General features: G+C 48.1%; 1 protein-coding gene across 3 annotated transcripts in view; it reads right to left on the bottom strand.

Moving 5' to 3' along the window:
* Positions 1 to 20004, bottom strand: part of MEF2D (myocyte enhancer factor 2D) — a 184523-nt gene that overhangs the window by 51803 nt on the left and 112716 nt on the right. For all 3 annotated transcript variants that reach the window (XM_030187834.1, XM_030187835.1, XM_030187833.1), the window contains exon 3: positions 7862 to 8065. In XM_030187834.1, coding sequence (XP_030043694.1) covers positions 7862 to 8065 — 204 coding nt within the window. The remainder of the gene's footprint in view (positions 1 to 7861; positions 8066 to 20004) is intronic.

The following is a 20004-nucleotide window of genomic DNA, read 5'->3' on the forward strand; positions in this document are numbered from 1 at the left end:
CAGATGCTAGGTCTAGATCCATTTCTGTTCAGACTTCTAGCTCATGCCAAGAGGGGAATGCCACCTTGAGCCTCAGCCCAGCTTCTAATGTCAGCTGGGGTAGTGACTCCAGTCCTGTTCCTGTCATTTCCTGGACTTGCCAAGAGGTTCAGGACATTGTGGGTTCCCTCAGGGGAGGGTTACTTTTGAATTATGTTCCTCTTGATGCATCCATGTTCCTGAGATTGCCCCGTGGTGACTCGAAGGAGCTTCCTGGTCACAAGTTCTATTTTAGTTTGCCAGTTTTGATCTTCCTTGTGACTTCCAGCCCAGTGATCTATGTCTGGCTTTTGAGACCTATCAGGAAGTTTCATCATAGTTACCCCTGGATACCCGACCACCTCCGGGAGACCGAGAGGGGGGTCTTGAGGAAGGGATACTGTCCCGTTGGTGGCCGTGCCACCCTTCAGACTTACCCTGTTTCTGGGAGTCAGTGTCTGTGCTGGCCCCTGCTTGTCTCTGTGTCTGTGTCTGTCTTAGGTTCTCTCTGGCTCTGTGTGCTGATTGCCCTACTGAACCTCACCTGTGTGGGCTTTGCCTCTTCCAAGATGGCTGCCGCCTCTTCGTCTCTGCCAGTATCCAAGATGGCTCCCGCTGTTACTTTCTATGGGATGCCTGCTCTGAGTGTCAAGCCTCTGTTTGGTTGCAAGGTGATTGCTGCACCTGTGGCTCTGGTGTTGATGGGCTTTATTAGTCACCTGAAGACTACAGTCCGGGCCTTTGTATCTAACCTCTACTCACCTCATCTAATCTCATGCAAAGGTCCTGGAGTATAGAGTGCTGTACCCGGTGTCAGTGTTTGCTCTGTGTGAGTGTTCTATGTTTGTTTGACTAGCTAGCTTAGGCACCGTGTAGCTTATAGCCTGTGTATAGCTTTGCTAGTGTTCTATGTTTGTTTGACTAGCTAGCTTAGGCACCGTGTAGCTTATAGCCTGTGTATAGCTTTGCTAGTGTTTTATGTTTGTTTGACTAGATAGCTTAGGCACCGTCTGGCTTGTTGCCTGTGCCTAGCTCTTCTAGTTCTCTGTGTTTGTTTCCAAGGTATGACTAGTTAGCTAGGGCATCGTCTGGCTTGTTGCCTGTGCATAGCTCTACTAGTTCTCTATGTTTGTTTCCAAGGTAGGACTAGTTAGCTTAGGCACCGTCTGGCTGGTTGCCTGTGCTTAGCTCCACTAGTTCTCTATGTTTGTTTCCAAGGTTTGACTAGTTAGCTTAAGGCACCGTCTGGCTTGTTGCCTGTGCATAGCTCTGCTAGTTCCCCGTGATTGTTCCCCATGCCAGCTAGCTGTCCGGTTAGCTATTTCCAAGACTATGTTTGTTCCTCGTGTCAGCTAGCCGTCCTGCTAAGCTATTTCCTAGACCATGTTTGTTCCTCGTGTCAGCTAGCCGTCCTGCTAGCCATTTCCAAGTCTGTGTTTGTTTCTAGTGTTAGACTAGCCGCCTTGCTAGCCACTATTCCAAGATTGTGTTTGTTCCTAGAGTGAGCCTAGCCGCCCTTGCTAGCCACGATTCCAAGACTGTGTTTGTTCTTAGTGTAGACTAGCCAGCTTAGGCCCCGCTGGCTTGTAGCCTGTGTCAAGCCTTGCTAGTCTTCTGCGTTTGGGTCCAGGGCATGACTTGTTAGCTGGGGCACAGCTTAGCTGTTAGCTGGTGTATAGCCTTCCAAGTCTCCTGAGTTTGCTCTGTGTATGTTCCTGTGTATGACTGGGTTGCCCGGGTACAGTGTCCCTATGAGCCTGGGTCCAGCTTACTAGTCATTGTGCTGAATCCTGCTGACTGCCAGAACCCGGATAGTTCCTGCTTGGCTGCCTTGCCTTCGCCTAGGTGCCCGGGGGCACCCCTGGATCTTCATTCCTGCTGCTCCTGTAAGTCCTACCGGCTGCCAGAACCTGAAGGCCCAACCCGAGGGGGTAGGCAGTCAAGTGTAGGTGAAGACTAGGTCCAGGGGGTTCCAGTTCTGTGTGTTCCGCTCCAGTGTGTGTTCCAGCCCAGCGGGTTTCACTCTTGTATGTTCCAGTCCAGTGGGGCCACTCCAGCGTGTCCAGGCCAGTGGGCCCCACTCCAGTGCGCACCCGTCCGGTGCGTTCCAGTTCCGAGGGTTCCGGTGTACAACTCCAGTCCGGAGTTCCGGTCCAGTCTTTTCTCTTTTCTACCTGGAAGGTGATTTTGCCTTAAGGACTCACAAACCCCGCGCTCCCGGGGAAGAAGCCTGAAGGTATGCCAAGGTCCTCGAGAGCGCGGCGAGCGCGTGAGGCGCGACACCGGCAGGAAGTCATGGTGGTGAGCTAATGAACAGGAAACAGCAGGATCACTGCAGCGAGGAGGGCACCTGGGAATGTGAAACCGAGTGAAGCAGAGGGTATGAGGTGGGGAGGAGGGGATCCACAGTATGAAAAACATGAATTCAGAATGTTATATTATCCCTTTCGCATTTCATCAAAACCAGGATACCACAACGCTACGCTGGGACATTGGGCCAGTACAGGCTCAGAGGGAGAGTGTCCCCTAACACCATGCTGGGACACTGGGTCAGTACTGGTTCAGAGAGGAGAGTGTCCCCAAACACCATGCTGGGACGATGGGTCAGTACTGGCTGAGAAGGGACAGTGGGTCAGTACTGGTCTGGTTCAGAGGGGAGAGTGTCCTCTTAACACCATGCTGGGACAGGTGGCCAAAAAAAAAAAAGCAAACAGGATGGTCACCGCATCTAAAACAGGATACAGCGGAACTAGAAAAGGTTCAGAAAAGGGCGAAAAAAAATGCTATCGAAAACCTCCCCTGTGAAGAGAGCCAGCTTGGAGAAAAAAACGACAGAAAAGTTTATGAAATCGTGAGATAGCTGGAATGGTTAAAAAGGGAATGCTTCTTTAATCTTTATGCTATGAGTTTATCTTGTTGGGCAGGCTGGACGGACCATACAGGTCTTTACCTGCCATTATCTACAGTGTTACTACGTAAACAACAAAAACAAAAAGGCAGTCCAAGAAACTAATGAGCAGCAGACAGAAAACAAATAGAAAGTTCTTTTCGCACAGCACATTAAAACAGTGGAATCTGTTGCCAGAGAAAGTGGGATTCAAAAGAGGTTTGGACAAGTTCCTGGACGAAAACCACAAAAGGTTATTAGGCAGGTACAGGGGAGCCACTGTTCATCCCTGCAAAATTAACTATGGGAAACAGACGTCCTTTTTGGGACCTGCCACCAGGTACTAGTGATCCAGACTGGCCACCGTCCGAAACAGGATCTGAAGTGGATCAGTGGCTCCGAGTCCAACTCTCCGTGGCTTTCTTATGTCCTTCTGTAAACGACCAGAGCGTCTTCTGAGCCTTCGCTGCCACAATCCATTGGTAAGTGGCGTAGCCACAGATGGGCCTGGGTGGGCCAGGGCCCACCCCCTTAGGGCTCAGGCCCACCCAACAGTAGCACATGTTTACCAGTAGCTGGTGGGGATCCCAAGCTCTGCCAGCTGAAGACTTCCCCCTGATGGTCATGAAAATGCTGCTCTCCACGATACTGGCACCTGCGCATGCTCAGTTTTCAGCGCATGCCTGCTGTAGACTACCGAGGTGGAGAGACGCATTTTCCCAACAGCTGAGATATTTTTGTGGTGGTGGTGGGGGGGAGAACATTTGGTGCCCACCCGCTTCTTGCCTAGGCCCACCCAAAATCTGCTGTCTGGCTACGCCCCTGGGTGGAATTAGCAGGAAGGGGGGCAAGGTTGGCACCTGAACTCCTGGGTTCGTACCTGGAAGATCAGTCCCTTCCATTCCAAATTTGGCTAAAAGTCAATCATCATCTATCCACCACTGATGGAACGCCACTTCCACCATCCACTCCGCCTATGGACAAAAGAAGCTTCCGGATCTCTCTTCAATCTCTCTCTCTCTTCCCTTCGGCCGCTTCCAGTGCTGTTACTAATTCTCCGTGCCTGTGCTCCGCTTAATTATTGTGCCATTTAAGTGTAATCTCTGTTTAAACACTTGATAAAAAAGCACTTTTATAAATAAACAGCGGTTGGTGACACAGCAAGCAAATGTCAACACTGATTTTTTTTTTTTCATACTCGGAAGGAGGAAAAACAGAGAGAGGAATTAAAAAAAGGCAACTGAAAACTATCAAAATGAAGTTATTTAAAGAGGGGGAATGTGAACCTCAAAATGTCTATGTCTACGACAGCTGCTCCCTCCCTCCCCCACTCCAGGGCAAGATGTGATCGCTCTGGGGTAAACTACACCGATGGTCCTTGTAAATTCACCCCAAAAGCTGAGAATTGATCCCAACTAAAGAAAGAGATCCGCACACCCAAAACAGAATGATTTTAAGACTCCCACTCAGGGCTGGGATTAGGGGAGGGCAAACAGGGCAGCAGCCCTGCGCCCCACAGCTCCAGGGGCTCCCCGCGGTCCGGGCATCCCTTCCTCTTCTCCCCCCTTCCCCTCACCTTCTTGAAATTCTTTAAAAAAAAAATTATTTCCCATCTCGGAGGGGCCCCGGTGCAACCATCCTCACAAGCTGCCTCCGGCTGCCCCGAAACTTTCCTTCCTGCCCAAGCTCCGCCCGCTCTGATGCCATTTCCTGTTTCTGCCTGGGCGGTTCGCGGCAGAAAGCGAAAGCTTCGGGGCAGCCGGAGGCAGCTTGTGAGTATGGCTGCTGCGCCGTGGCCCCTCCGAGAAGGGAAATAAATATTTTAACGAAGATCGCAAGGTGAGGGGAAGGGAGGAAGAGACAGAATGTGGTGGGGAGAAAGGTAAGAGATGCCCGAACCGCATAGTAGCTATGCAGGTGGGGGGGGGGGGGGGGGGGGGATTGGGTGAAGGTGGGCAGGAAGGAGAGGGGAATCAGGAGCTCCCTCCTTAATTTCCACCCTAGGTCCCAGCATGTCTAAAACCGGCCCTGTTCCCACTTGTTAACATCTTTTTTACTACATTTCAACAGTTCGGCTTTGGTTTTTGCTTTCAGATTTCTGCTCTCTATAGTTAACCTATACTCCACCCCTCCCCCCCAACAAAAGTATTGAACCCCCAAATACGCCTGCATATGGTCAGACTGACAGCCAACATCAGGTGCTCCACACGCAGTGCAATAATTACAATAAACTGAAGGGCTTCAACCCTCTAACCATCCCACACTGCCCACAGCGCTGTCCAGTACAACAGACCAAGGCCAGGGTCCCACGATCCCTGCAATGCTCCCCAGTATAACAGGAGGTCGATGGACTGCTAAAAGAACGAGCGACAGAGTGGTCAGCGGGGAAAAAGCACAAACTCCAGAATGGAGGATCAGGGGAAGGCAGGCAACTGAAGCCCTAGTTATAATGTACCTCCCACGAAGCTTCATGGCCACAGGAAGACCCTGTTAAGCACGGTTCTCGCGTGGGGCCATTGTCGTAGGCTCAAAAAGCGACAGGAGCTTGAGGAGGAGGAGGAGGGACAGAGTGGAGACACTTAGTCTGGACTGAAAATGAAGAAAAAAAAATACAACGAATGATGAATACTTCAGACTCTCCTTGTCAGAGAGACAGGAAGACCTAGAAAAAGCTGGAAGACATCAACGAAGCCATGGACACTAGACATGAAAACTTCTCTTCAAAATTACCAACACCTAAATGGCTGTTTTCTATACAGAGAGATAAAGTTGACAAGAAAGACCACGAAAGAAAATACACAAAAAATAAAATAAACATATCATCAGAGCTCTGCAGAGCCAGCAGTGTAGCCAGATGTGAATTTCTGAGTGAGCCCAGGGGTGGAATGGGTAGATCCATACACTTCCTTCTCGTACCCCTCCTGCCCAACTTCCACATTAAAAATTACTACCTTGGCTGGCGAGGATCCCCGAGCCCCGCCACCGGAACCCCTTCGGGCCGCCTGAACACTTATGAAGTCGGCAGCGCTTCTAACCGCCAACACTGGCGTCTCCATGCGCACAAACCAAGCGTGCACGGGGACGCCAGAGTCAACAGCTGCGAGTGTGCCGGTGACTTCACCGGTGCTTCTGGCAGAGGGAGTCTTCAACTTGCAGGGGGGGGGCTTGGGGATCCCCTTCTACACCGAGGATGAGCAGCATTGCCGACAGGGCTCCTGCAACCTACACCCACTCCTGGCTATGCCACTGCTTCACAGCTACCCAACCACATCAACTAATTTGGCAAGTGGCCACCAAAGGCACAATGGAAGCAGCACAGTACAAAAGAAGGTAAAAGCCAGGGACATACAGGGAGCGAGAGGACTGTGAATTTCACATTATGAGTGGAGGAGTGGCCTAGCGGTTAGAGCACCGGTCTTGCAATCCAGAGGTGGCCGGTTCAAATCCCACCACTGCTGCTCCTTGTGATCTTGGGCAAGTCACTTAACCCTCCATTGCCTCAGGTACCAACTTAGATTGTGAGCCCTCCTGGGACAGAGAAACAGAAGCCTGCCCTTGCAGATCAGCAACGCGGCTGCGCAGGCTTCTGTTTCTGTGAGTCCTACGTCCTGCACGTATGTGCAGGACGTCAGACTCACAGAAGCAGAAGCCTGCGCAGCCGCGTTGCTGATCTGCAAGGGCAGGCTTCCACATGGAACGTTGCTAGTGGAGGAGTAGCCTAGTGGTTAGAGCACCAGTCTTGCAGTTCAGGGGTAGCTGGTTCAAATCCCACTGCTGCTCCTTGTGATCTTGGGCAAGTCACTTAACCCTCCATTGCCTCAGGTACCAACTTAGATTGTGAGCCCTCCTGGGACAGAGAAATATCCAGTGTACCTGAATCTAACTCACCTTGAGCTACTGCTGAAAAAGGTGTGAGCAAAATCTAAATAAATAAATCTGAAAGTTTAAATCTCTGCAGCTATCCTCTGTCCACCCCACCACCACTGCCATCAGATTGCTCACTTTAACAGCTGCTGCAGCCCCTGGAGCTAACAAAATGAAAGAACGAATGTACAAAGCACAGGGGTGGGAGGGGAATGTCATCCTTTTTCCAAATATATCCTCAGCACCAACTTGAGACGTTTCTATGCACCACACAATGAACAGTTTGACAGAGCATGCACAGACATGGGAGGTGAAAAACCGAGACCAGCAACCCCTGCTCCTCCCAACCTGGCACCATGTAAACTTTCTGCCTATCTGACCTCCCCTCCCCCCCCCCACCTCCCAATTCTCAGTCTGCTGGGCCCTTAGAGCTGTGCAGCAAAAATTTTATTAAGCAGCCAAGTGACCCAGTTCCTGGAGGGGAAACTTTATTCCCGTCCTGGCCCTTCTGCTACCCCTCTATCCTGGCGCATTCGGGTACCTCAGTGCCTGATTTCCAGAAGAGAGCAGCAAAGGGTAGAAACCCCACAATGCATTGGGGGATGTAACGGCAACAGCCAGGGGTGGCCAAAACTCACCCTCAGATTATGGCTGCCAACTGGCTTCATGTCATTAGGAACAGGCTAATCCCGTCCTGAATTTACCCCAGTGCATACAGGGAACTGTAGTTCTGATTGCCCTGCCAAGTCCCTGCATGCAAAGCGGGCGTAAAATCAGGAACGGCCACATAGGACATGGAATGGGAAATACACTCCAGACACCTGGACACTTGGCTGCTCTGCACTCTACTGAAGACTCAGATATTCAAGTCCTGAGGTTGTAAAAGACCCTGGGGCATTCATGCAGAAGGCGGACCTTGACCGGCTTTTACTGGAGAAAGAGAAGAATTGGCCAAAGGTGCCCTCCATGACCTTCCCAGTCCGCAGGGAAAAAAGCTCAGGCAGGCACCGTGTCGGGACAAGTCTTCTGCTGCTCCAAGAAAAAGCCACCGGTCAGCGCAGAGCTGCCGACTCGCGCTCCCAGCCCTCTCACCTCGATAATGTCCGCGTTGGTCCGGCTCTCGTGGGGCTCGTTGTATTCCGTGTACTTCAGCAGCACCTTGTCCATGTCTGTGCTGGCGTACTGGAACAGCTTGTTCGAGTGGTTGAAGATAATGAGTGCGATCTCACAGTCGCACAGGACGCTCAGCTCGTAGGCCTTCTTCATCAGGCCGAACTTCCGCTTTGTAAACGTCACCTGCAGCAGAGGAAAGAAAAAAGAGAGAGAGACGGACGAAAGCGTTACCAAAACAGGCTTCAAAACAGAGCAGGATAGGAGTGGGGGTGGGCGACAACTGGTCTGCGCTTTCAGGTCGCCTCTGCGCCCTGGATGGAGAACTAGCTCAAAGGCCATCAAAATCCAGCACCTGGAAGCTAAAAAGCGACTCTTGGGTTCCTCCAGATGCTGGAAACCGGTGTGGCCCTCATGCACACAGACACAAGAAAGCAACTCGGCCCTTAGCTGCAGCTGCTGCAGAGCTCCTAACCGGCTCCAAATCCAGTCCTGGATTTACACTGGCAGAGGCATAAACTTTATAGTTTAGGCTTTTTTTTTTTTTTAAAGAGAATTAAATTAGGAGGAGTGACCTAGTGGTCAGAGCACCGGTCTTGCAATCCAGAGGTGGCCGGTACAAATCCCGCTGCTGCTCCTTGTGATCTTGGGCAAGTCACTTAACCCTCCATTGCCTCAAGTACAAACTTAGATTGTGAGCCCTCCTGGGACAGAGAAATATCCAGAGTACCTGAATGTAACTCACCTTGAGCTACTACTGAAAAAGGTGTCACTTAACCCTCCATTGCCTCAGGTACCAACTTAGATTGCGAGCCCTCCTGGGACAGAGAAATATCCAGAGTACCTGAATGTCACTCACCTTGAGCTACTACTGAAAAAGGTGTCACTTAACCCTCCATTGCCTCAGGTACAAACTTAGATTGTGAGCCCTCCTGGGACAGAGAAATATCCAGAGTACCTGAATGTAACTCACCTTGAGCTACTACTGAAAAGGTGTCACTTAACCCTCCATTGCCTCAGGTACCAACTTAGATTACGAGCCCTCCTGGGACAGAGAAATATCCAGAGTACCTGAATGTCACTCACCTTGAGCTACTACTGAAAAGGTGTCACTTAACCCTCCATTGCCTCAGGTACAAACTTAGATTGTGAGCCCTCCTGGGACAGAGAAATATCCAGAGTACCTGAATGTCACTTACCTTGAGCTACTACTGAAAAAGGTGTCACTTAACCCTCCATTGCCTCAGGTACAAACTTAGATTGTGAGCCCTCCTGGGACAGAGAAATATCCAGAGTACCTGAATGTAACTCACCTTGAGCTACTACTGAAAAAGGTGTCACTTAACCCTCCATTGCCTCAGGTACCAACTTAGATTGTGAGCCCTCCTGGGACAGAGAAATATCCAGAGTACCTGAATGTCACTCACCTTGAGCTACTACTGAAAAAGGTGTCACTTAACCCTCCATTGCCTCAGGTACAAACTTAGATTGTGAGCCCTCTGGGGACACAGAAAGTACCTGCATATAATGTGTACAGTTCTGTGTACGTTTAATAGTGCTATAGAAATGATTAGTAGCAAGTGGAATCCCGTGCAGGCTCTGCCCAGGCATAGACCCCCCCCTTTTTTTTTTTTAATATTTATAAATGATCTAGAGAAGGGACTAACTAGTGAGGTAATTAAATCTGCTGATAACACAAGGTTATTCAAAGTTACGAAATCACAAGAGGATTGTGAAAAATTGCAAGAGAACCTTATAAGGCTGGGAGACTGGGCTTCCAAAATGGCAGATAACGTTTAATGTGAGCCAACGCAAAGCGATGCATGTGGGAAAGAGGAAATCGAACTATAGCTACGTGATGCACCTCACTTATCACCCCTACCACTGCAATTTCCCCACCCCCTAGCTGTCTGTTCATCTCCAATTTAGATTGTAAGCTCTGTTGAGCAGGGACTGTCTTTTCATGTTAATTTGTACAGCGCTGCGTAAGTCTAGTAGCGCTATAGAAATGTTTAATAGTAGTAGTAGTGATGCAAGGTTCCACATTATCTATTTATTTATTTAGAAGTCACTGCTAGAGAATGACACGGGGACAAAGTTTGTCCCCATCCATGCCCCATCCCCGTGGGTTCTGTCTCCATCCCTGCCCTGTCCCCGCGGGTTCTGTCCCCGTCCCCGTCCCTGCGGGCTCTGTCCTCACCTGCAGAAGCCTCGAACACTTACGATTTTTATATTTAAATCTTTTTATTAAAGTACAATAACAATATGCTGTGCAACTATTGTTTATAAATCACAAATAACAACCCTCCCGACCCCAACAATAACGGACTTCTACTACCCCGAGGAATCCTAATCCACCCTGTTAAAACGTCCAGGGTTACAAAATACAACCCGTTTTGTATGCCCTAGCGGGGGAGAAATATGCCCTGTGAAGGACTGTTATGATTTTTTAATCTGTGGGTGAATAAGAAGTCACCAACAATCTCAGGATTCAGTCTCGCTCTCCTGTCTTCCACAGTCCTTCCTGCAATAGAAGATGTGCTAGTAGCAGAAATGTACAAGATCCCCCCATGCAAATTTTGCTAGTTGTGGCCAGCATGTTTGCTTATCTTTCCAAAAAAAAATCAAAATATTGATGTCTGCATCACTCAAACACATTCATTAAGAGGCTTCAAAACAGAAAATGACAAGGGGACAAAGTTTGTTCCCTGTCCCCACAGGCTATGTCTCCATCCCCGCCCCACCCCCCACCCCCATCGTTACCGCGAATCCCCGTCCCAATGTCATTCTCTAGTCACTGCCCAAAAACAGGATCTCACTGATGATATGTTGAAACCCTCTGCTCAGTGTGCAACTGTGTTTAAGAAAGAAAATAGAATGTTAGGAATTATTAAGAAAGGAATGGAAAACAAAAATGTCCTTGAATCGCTCCGTGGTGTGGCTGCACCTCGAATACTGTGTGCAATTCTGGTCCCCGCATCTCAAAAAAGAAATAGAATTTGAAAAGGCACAGAGAAGGGTGATGAGAATGATAAAAGGGACTGGATGACTTCCCTATGAGGAAAGGCTAAACCGGCTAGGGCTCTTCAGCTTGGAGAAGAGAAGGCTGAGGGGAGATATGACAGAGGTCTATAAAGTACCGTGGAGTGGAATGGGTAGACGTGAATCGCTGGTTTACTCTTTCCAAAAATACTAGGGCTAGGGGGCACGCAATGAAGCTACTAAGTATTACATTTAAAACAAATCGGCGAAAATATTTCTTCACTCAACGAGTAATTAAACTCTGGAATTCGTTGCCAGAGAATGTGGTAAAAGCAGTTAGCTTAGCAGGGTTTAAAAAAGGTTTGAATAATTTCCTAGAAGTCTATAAGCCATTGTTAGGATGGACTTGGGAAAATCCACTGCTTATTCCTAGAATAAGCAAAATAAAATCTGTTTTACTGTCCTGAGATCTTGCCAGGTACTTGTGACCTAGATTGGCCACAGTTAGAAACAGGACAGTGGACTTGATGGACCTTCGGTCTCTCCGAGTATCACAACACTTATGAAAAAAAGACACACTCTGCAAGACAGACATGTATTTACAGATTAGTACTTAGGCAGTATTTTATATATACTGAACTGTCTGCCATATAGAAAGCGCCGCTGAAAATCACTACAGACTGCCCTGCCATTATATGGATCGTGCCGGGGCAGAGTGATGGCAAAGTGTGTTCACTCTGGAAAACGATACAGTGATATTCAGCAGACTGGATGGACCATGCAGGTCTTTTTCTGCCATCATCTACTATGTTACTATGTTACCATCTGGATAACTGCGGCCTGAGCATCGGTTCTGCCCGTTTTTCCAGTGGCACTGAATAAGAACTGCATAATTTAAGCGCTGAAAACAAACACTGACCAGTTTTTCAATATCAGGCCGGGGGATTTTAAGTGACACTTTGAAGGATCTCCATGCGAGGACCAGCGCGTGTCGTTCAAAATTTCCCCCAAAGCCTCCTTACTCTGTGAAGCAATTACAAAGGAGTAATAGGATTCATATATAATCCCCCTCTCCCCTCCTATAAAGTTCACAGCCATGGCAGGTGACCCCCCTATTCACTGGCTAAACTATCCCCCCTCCCCAGTTCTTAGAGCGTGTCATAGCTACATTGACAGCCGTTCTATGACGCTGTTTCCTAGGAAAGCTGCCGATTCCCTGCAGGACAGCAAACTATCATTTCAGGATCGAACTCCACCATCCTCAACCCCCCCCCCCCCCCCCCACCGCTGCAGAGATGATGGGACAAGCTTGAGGTAATCCTGTAGCTACACAGGCCCCAGTTAAAGGGCATCCCATTTCTTTCCAAGTGGAGATTCATAGCTAAGAGTATGGTACAAGCAGTACAAAGCAAAATAGTGGCAAGGTCCCTACTGTGAAGAGCTGACCACTGGAACTCAAGAGCCAGGCTGGAGCTGGGGCAGAATGGGAGGGAAACAGGTTATCGCCAGCTTAATGACACCGTGGCACTTGGATGATGATAGCATTCTGCTACCTGTTGTGTCTGTGGCAGGATTTGATATCCACCCTCCCCACCAGGCTGGATCTTAGCTAAATATATAGACATACTTTGCTTCCCTAGTTTTGGGGAAAGGGGAGGAGAGGTACAGAGGTTATATTGACAGCCAGGGGAGGAGAGACTATTTAGTACTAGCACCTGAAGCATTTGTGGAGAGGCTGCAGCCCTTCAGAGTAGGCCTCAGGAGCTCACACAACAAAGCTTCAGAGTGGTAACTCACAATTATTCACAAACAGAGTTCATCAACTTTAGTCACCTTCTTCATCCAAGACCACCTTAGATAGAACTTAGGCCATCTGCTCTGCCCCTGTCCTCTGCCAATCCTCTGTGGGCACAATGGCCACAACAGATAAAAGTAGGCCTTGAATTGATTTCCAAGTGCTCAGAAGGCCCCAGGCGGCCATGGATAAGCTGTTTGGGGACTCACTGCTGGTCCCTTTTGAACTCTTTTCCGTTATTCCTTCAGTTGAACCAAGACGCCAAAAAACAGCCGTCTATACGATACACCACTGCTTCCGGGCATGATCAGGGATCAACATGAAAGGTTTATGAGTTCTGCAAGTTTATTTCAGAAGACGAAAAATAAAAAAAACTCAGCCTATATCACATGAATATTAAAGCTGAAAAAGGAACAGATTTTGGGGAGAAGACTGTGGTACCTGGCCCTAAGGGACTCCTCTTGGATTGTGCTGACTAATACCATCTTCACAGGCAGCGAGTGTCGGCCCGCTGACATCTTCGGGCGGGGCTGACACCAGAAGATCATAAGCACGCATGCTCTGTGGTGTGCAGCTGCAGGAGTGTGTCCAAAGGGGCATGCCTTGCCCCTTTAGAGTCCAAGCGGAGCCAAGTAGAGCCGAATATTGAGACAACGGGGAAACGTAAGGGTACCTCTAAGAGTAAAAGTATATCTGTGAAGGCAACAGCGGGACCTATGGACAGACATGTAACTCAGAGAGTAACTTATGGGGCAGGAACACTGTCTCGGGAATCTATTTCAGAAGTACTCCTAAATTCGGGGGATGGACCAAAGTGGTGAACTGGATTAGTAGCTGGTTGACATACAGATGCCACAAGTGGTGGTCAATGGAATTCACTCGGAGCCGGAGGAAGGGAAGGATGAGCAGTGGAGTGCCTCAAGGATTGGTGCTAGGGCCAATTCTGTTCAATATATTGCCGAAGGGGTAAAAGGTAAGGTTTGCCTTTCTGCAAATGATATCAAGATTTGTAACGTAGTGGACCCACTGGAGGGAGTGGAAAACATGAAACAGGATCTACAAAAGTTAGAAGAATGGTCTAATGTGTTTGGCAGTTAAAATTTAACGCAAAGAAGTGCAAAGTGTGTCATCTGTTGTCACCTGAAATGTTGCTGGCGAAATATTTCAAAGAAGTACTACTGTTCTCAGATGCTGACACTGTAATTATTATTTCTTCATACTATTATATACCTAAATCCTCTGTTCTGGAGAAAGAGAAAGCATTGGCCTATGATGCTTTGTCTAATTCTGAACCGTTTAATTTTTGACTATGTCTCTTTAAACCTCTCAAGATGACATTCCTCTTAGAGCCACCCTTCTTGTTACTTTCTCCAGTGAGCTTGATAACACCTTCATTTTAAGTACGCAAGTATTGCCATACTGTGGCAGACCAAAGGTCCATCAAGCCCAGCATCCTGTTTCCAACAGTGGCCAATCCAGGTCACAAATACCTGGCAAGATCCCAAAAAACTACAAAACATTTTATGCTGCTTATCCCAGAAAGAGTGGATTTTCCCCAATTTAATAATGGTCTATGGACTTTTCCTTTAGGAAGCTGTCCAAACCTTTTTTAAACTCCGCTAAGCTAATCACCTTTACCACATTCTCTGGCAACGAATTCCACAGTTTAATTACACGTTGAGTGAAGAAACATTTTCTCCGATTCGTTTTAAATTTACTACATTGTAGCTTCAATGCATGTCCCCTAGTCCTAGTATTTTTGAAAAGCCTAAAACAGATGCTTCACATCTACCCCTTCTACTCCACTCATTATCTTATAGACCTCTATCATATCTCCCCTCAACCGCCTTTTCTCCAAGCTGAAGAGCCCTAGCCGCTTTAGCCTTTCCTCGCAGGGAAGTCGTCCCATCCCCTTTATCATTTTCGTCGCCCCTTCTCTGCACCTTTTCTAATTCCACTATATCTTTTTTGGACATGCAGCGACCAGAATTGAACACAATATTCAGGGTCGATATTCAGACTCCGGGAGTCAGACCAGCTAACTCCCACGGTCGTCACCGAGACCCGGATATTCAATGCTGGGCCGTTTCCAGTGACCAACTGAATATCCGGCTTATTTTTGGCAGGTTAAAAGATAACCGGCTACATCGACATTCTCTAAACCAGTCGAAGGTATTCCACCGTTAAAGGCGGTCAAATATGGCCGCTAAACCAGCTTTAAAAATAGGCATATAGTCAGTTATATCTGGCGATATTACCAGCTATCTGCTAGCCGCTAAACAAGGATATTCAGCGGGGGATAGATGGTTAAATAGCGCTGAACATCGGGTGGTTCCTGTATTGTGGTAATGAATTACAAGTTTTTCCTGATGCAACTAAGAGCACACAAATGACAAGGAAAACGTTTCTTAAGCTTAAAGATCATTCACTTGCATTGAGTGAAAATTTCTTTTTGAAATTTCCCTGAAAGTGTCTAATTAAAATGGCTAATGTGGACTATGTTTTCTTTGACCCACTTCAATTAGAAAGATTTCTTATTGATAAAGAGGTTACGTTGTTAATTTCCTTCGATTACCATTCTGTTTTTTCTCTCCTTCTTCTCATTGATGTGGGCTTTGCGATGATTCTTTGTTAATCTCTTTTTTGTGTGTGTGTGTGTGTGTGTGTGTGTGTGTGTTGTGTAGAAATATTGTTAAAAATAAAAAGAAAGGAACAGATTTTCTTCTGCAGGCTCACGTCACGATTTTCTTTACAAACCAGCCGGGGGTGTCAGGCAGCATGTTAGGATGAAAGTTCACCGTCGCCTTTTTTGCGCCCGAGAGCACGGAACGCTAAAGAGGCCCTCCAATTCTTCATCTCATGGAGGATCCTGTGAGAACGCAGATGCTGAACACCTCAGAAATTAATCCCCAAAGTTCTGATTACTCACTGAGGGCCAACAGATGACAGATGCTGTGCTAGCCCTCAAAATGAGATCAGTTTGAAAACAATTACAAAGCACCAAACCCTTTTAAAAGATGGTAAATAATCACTTAATATTTAACCTCCGAGTTGCCTATGAGTACTTAAGACTTAAAATTATTCATACTTCTCCCCTCCTTTTTTTTTCCCATGTGGTTACTGCTGTCTGAAACTGGAACAGAAAGCTCAGGATGTGTTCTTCCCAGAGAACTCACTTGGTATCACAACAAGGTGTAGCTGCTCTTTGAGTTTATGGTATCAACTTTGATGAAATCAGTATCCTGAGGGCTTGCAAGCCAGTTTCGATATGCGGTAGAAAAACATAAAAATATTTGTAACAGGGGAAAGCAGATTTAACCCACAAGGTAAGTAACCATTTTTGACAAGAAGGAATCACAACTGTTTCCTGCTGCTCCCCAAGATCTAACGTAGGGTCAAACAGGAAGCAGGGTTTCCCATCAAACCTGGGCAGGATGTGTGGAAGCAAAGCAATACGCAAGCCAGAAAGGGCCGGGAGAGACATCTCGTTTTACTTTTCCCTGTGCTGGTCTTAGCCCTAAACCAGCCTCTACTTAATTCCCATGGTCTCTGCTCCTGGCTCCCTCCCCACTAATCCCTGGTACAAAGAACAGGGAATCAGGTCTCTCTTATCCCTGAATTAGTGAAGAAGTCTCCAAATTAAATTCTAAGCTGCTACCGTAAGGAAGGTGGTGGGTTGACGGACACAGATGGTGGGGGTCAGGGCACAAGTGGCCATATCTTATCCACCAGGAGGTAATGGGACTCCGGGCACAGGAAGTGTGCGAGCCTTGAGAACAGAGAGGCCATGTGCTTCTGGGGGGGGGGGGGGGTCAGCTAGGGGGTAATCAAGACCGTGGACTGTTTCCCAAGTTCTCATTGTAGATCAGTACAGACGTCCACATCTAATAAGAAAGAATCAGAACGAAGCGGTGTATGATCGGACGGTATCGGGCTCCGGGTTGCTGGTGGGGAGTGTTAGAGCAGGTCTCTGCACTGGGGAGGCAGTGGCACACAGGAGCAGGAGAGAGAGAGACAGACCCTGGTACTGGGCCCCCCTTGAAGGCCGGGCTCGGTGAATTTTGCCCCCCCCCCCCCCCCCTGCACACCCTCGTCAGCCCTGGGCCATGCCTGCCCTTCTCTGCTGGTAAATGCCAGTGGCCCCTGCTGCAGGGCATTATGGGGGAGCCAGGTGTGTGACACCAAACTCATGTCTCCAAATTTAAAGGCAAAAACAGCTCATTCCAGACCACACAATGTCTTTCTGGCTAGCCGGGCAGCAGTGCACCTTTATACAGATTTCCTAAAGTGGGCAAAACACACACGAGAAGGGAGACTGGAAAGAGAGAAAACTTGCTCCCGGCTCTTGAGGTTTTGCCAAAATTTCTAATGGGAAGATGGCCAAAAATGCTGCAGCCAGATTCTGTCAGTTCATTCCTGCCACTTTTATTTACTACATGGATCAAACACGAGTTGCTTTCTGACAATCCCCCGCCGACACTGAAGAGATCAGTCCGCACAACCGGTTCTGAGATTAGTTTTAGGAGCTTTCCTACAGATCTGAGCCCAAGCTGCAGTGCCTGGCTCTGGTTCTGAAACCACTCAGCTGCCTCCTGGCATGTCATTAGATCACGCTTTCAACAGGACACACCAGTGTGGGGAGCCTGCGGACACCTCGTCCCTGCTTCACTACTCACGCTTATCGAGCGAGGTGCAGCTGCACTGTTCGTCATCCAAAATCCCTGTGTCACACCCTGCGTTCCCAGGGTGACTGCAACATTTGAAATCACATAAGTTAAACAAGTCCTGCACTGGGAATCTTCTGTGCCTACCAGTCTTCGAGAACTGCGGTACGTTACATCAGAAGAGGTAAAATCATCCTGTATCGATAAAAATTCTTCTTTCATAAATGACCAACTCTCTGGACTCCCTGCAATTTCTCCCATTCTCTGGGATCGGCTCTTGCAACACCCGGATCCACCTGGTCTGTTGACTTCCCATGTCGTTAATTCGCTTTGAATTATTTGGAGGTAAGACTTCAGTTCTGGATGACAAATTTCCACAGCATGCCGTAAGAAATTTCCAATCCCAACTCTGTATTTCCAAGGAACTCCAGCGTGGACATGACCCCCTTCCTTCCCTGCCTGTGTCCCGCCCTCGCCGACGTTAGGTCACACGAGGGCGGGACACAGGCAGAGAAGGAAGGCCGACGGGAGCTCAGCTGATCTGCCTGCTCCGGAGATGTAAGTTGAATAGCAAAGAGACGGGCCGGGTGGAGGGGTGGCAGCGGCGACCTCGGGGGGAGGGGGCAGCGGCGACCCAATAGCCCGTTTTAACGGGCTCAACGGCTAGTTATAGTATAACCAATGGAAGTGGTTATTTTGCACTATAAGCCTTTTTGCATGGGTCCACCTCTCTGGACATATGTAGGAATATCTCCTTAAAACACCTGTAACCATACAGTTATGCAAATTAAGACAGTTTTTTTTATTTGGCATTTAGTTTTTGATAAGGAGCCCCCTCTAATTTGGCACATAATTTAACTGTATTGCTAAATCCAACATAGCAAAACAAGGATGAAGCCTAGATAAAAACCAAAGTAAAAGGGCTAATTTCATTAGGAACGGGAAAGAGGGATGGGATTTGATATACCGCCTTTCTGTGGTTACAATCAAAGCGGTTTACATACTGTATAAGGGTACTTATTTTGTACCTGGGGCAACGGAGGGTTAAGTGACTTGCCCAGAGTCACAAGGAGCTGCAGTGGGAGTCAAACTTAGTCACCCAGGTTCACAGGCCACAGCACTAACCATTGGGCTCCTCCTCCACTCCATTTCCAGGCAGATCTAGGTTCATTTGCTCCCAGGCCTGACATGCTCTAGAGGTAGTTTTCTCAGCCTGTCGTCACTTCATGGCAGAATCAGGGTACGTGAATACCGTGGAGGGGGGGATACAAATGGGGTACTCCTGAAACCACCACCACTAATAGGTGTGTGTGAGTGAAGACTCACAGGGCCGCAGCCCAACAGAGGCCAGTTCGGACTGAGTTGGAAGCCCAAAGAAGCTTCTTTCCCATTCCCCATTCAGAGGGTCTATAGCAGTGTTTCCCAAGTCCAGTCCTGGAGTGCCCCTTGCCAGTCGGGTTTTCAGGATAACCACAAATGAATATGCATGAACTTGATTTGCATATACTGCTTCCATTATATGCAAATACCTTCATGCATATTCATTGTAGATACCCTGAAAACTTGACTGGCGAGGGGCACTCCAGGACTGGACTTGGGAAACACTGGTCTGTAGCAAAGAGCATAGCCCTTGACAAGAGGTACAAAATTCATATGAACCAGGGGCTGGACAGCCAAAGGCTTTGCTGACAGATCAGGCCCAAGGTAAGGGAGTAGCGAATACCACAGAGTACAATTTTCAGTGCCGCCTGCCCACACAAGACTCAGAAACAAAACAGCTGCACTAGCATTTTCAAATTATATATCACCAATTCAACCTCCACCTCTCCCTAACTCCGAGTCACCGGAGAGCTTTTCCCGACAGCTTCAACTGCTACAAAGGGGATAATTTTGAGATTTAGAAAGGTGATATCAGCGAGGTGTATGGAGGATTACTTGTGGTTTACGCCTATAGGGACGGAGGTCTTTGTGCGATAGCCTCACTGTGCAGAGAGGTTTTATGGTTGGCTATTTTATTTATTTATTTAGATTTTGCTCACACCTTTTTCAGTAGTAGCTCAAGGTGAGTTACATTCAGGTACTCTGGATATTTCTCTGTCCCAGGAGGGCTCACACAATCTAATTTTGTACCTGAGGCAATGGAGGGTTAAGTGATTTGCCCAAGATCACAAGGAGCAGCGGTGGGATTTGAACTGACCACCTCTGGATTGCAAGACCGGTGCTCTAACCACTAGGCCACTCTTCCACTCCAAGGCAGTGTTGACGGGGCGGGGGGGGGGGTGCTACAAATCCAGAAAGTTGCTCACAGATTCTATATTGTTCTATCTGTATTAATCTGGGTTGAGATGATCTGCCGATATCACTTTCATAAGAAAGGAAGAAACCTTGCAGAGGGATACCCCCACCTCCAAAAAGCAGAGAATGGGAACCCGAAAAGAGAGCCTGAAGCTCCGAAACCTTACGTACTGATGCAACAGCCACCAAAAATGCTCTCTTTAGTGTAAGATCTTTCGAGGAGGCCTTTCAGTGCGTCTCAAAAGGAGAGGTCTGAAGAGCCGAAGGACTAAATTAAGGTTTCACTCTGGACATGGTGTAAATAAGGGACTTCTGACCATATTGCTGATGACCAGGCTGGTACCGTCTGCCATCTTGAAATTGAGATCGAGAGCCCCCCTGAAGATAGA

Source organism: Microcaecilia unicolor, chromosome 14, assembly GCF_901765095.1.
Source record: "Microcaecilia unicolor chromosome 14, aMicUni1.1, whole genome shotgun sequence".
In the NCBI taxonomy this organism is placed as follows: Eukaryota; Metazoa; Chordata; class Amphibia; order Gymnophiona; family Siphonopidae; genus Microcaecilia; species Microcaecilia unicolor.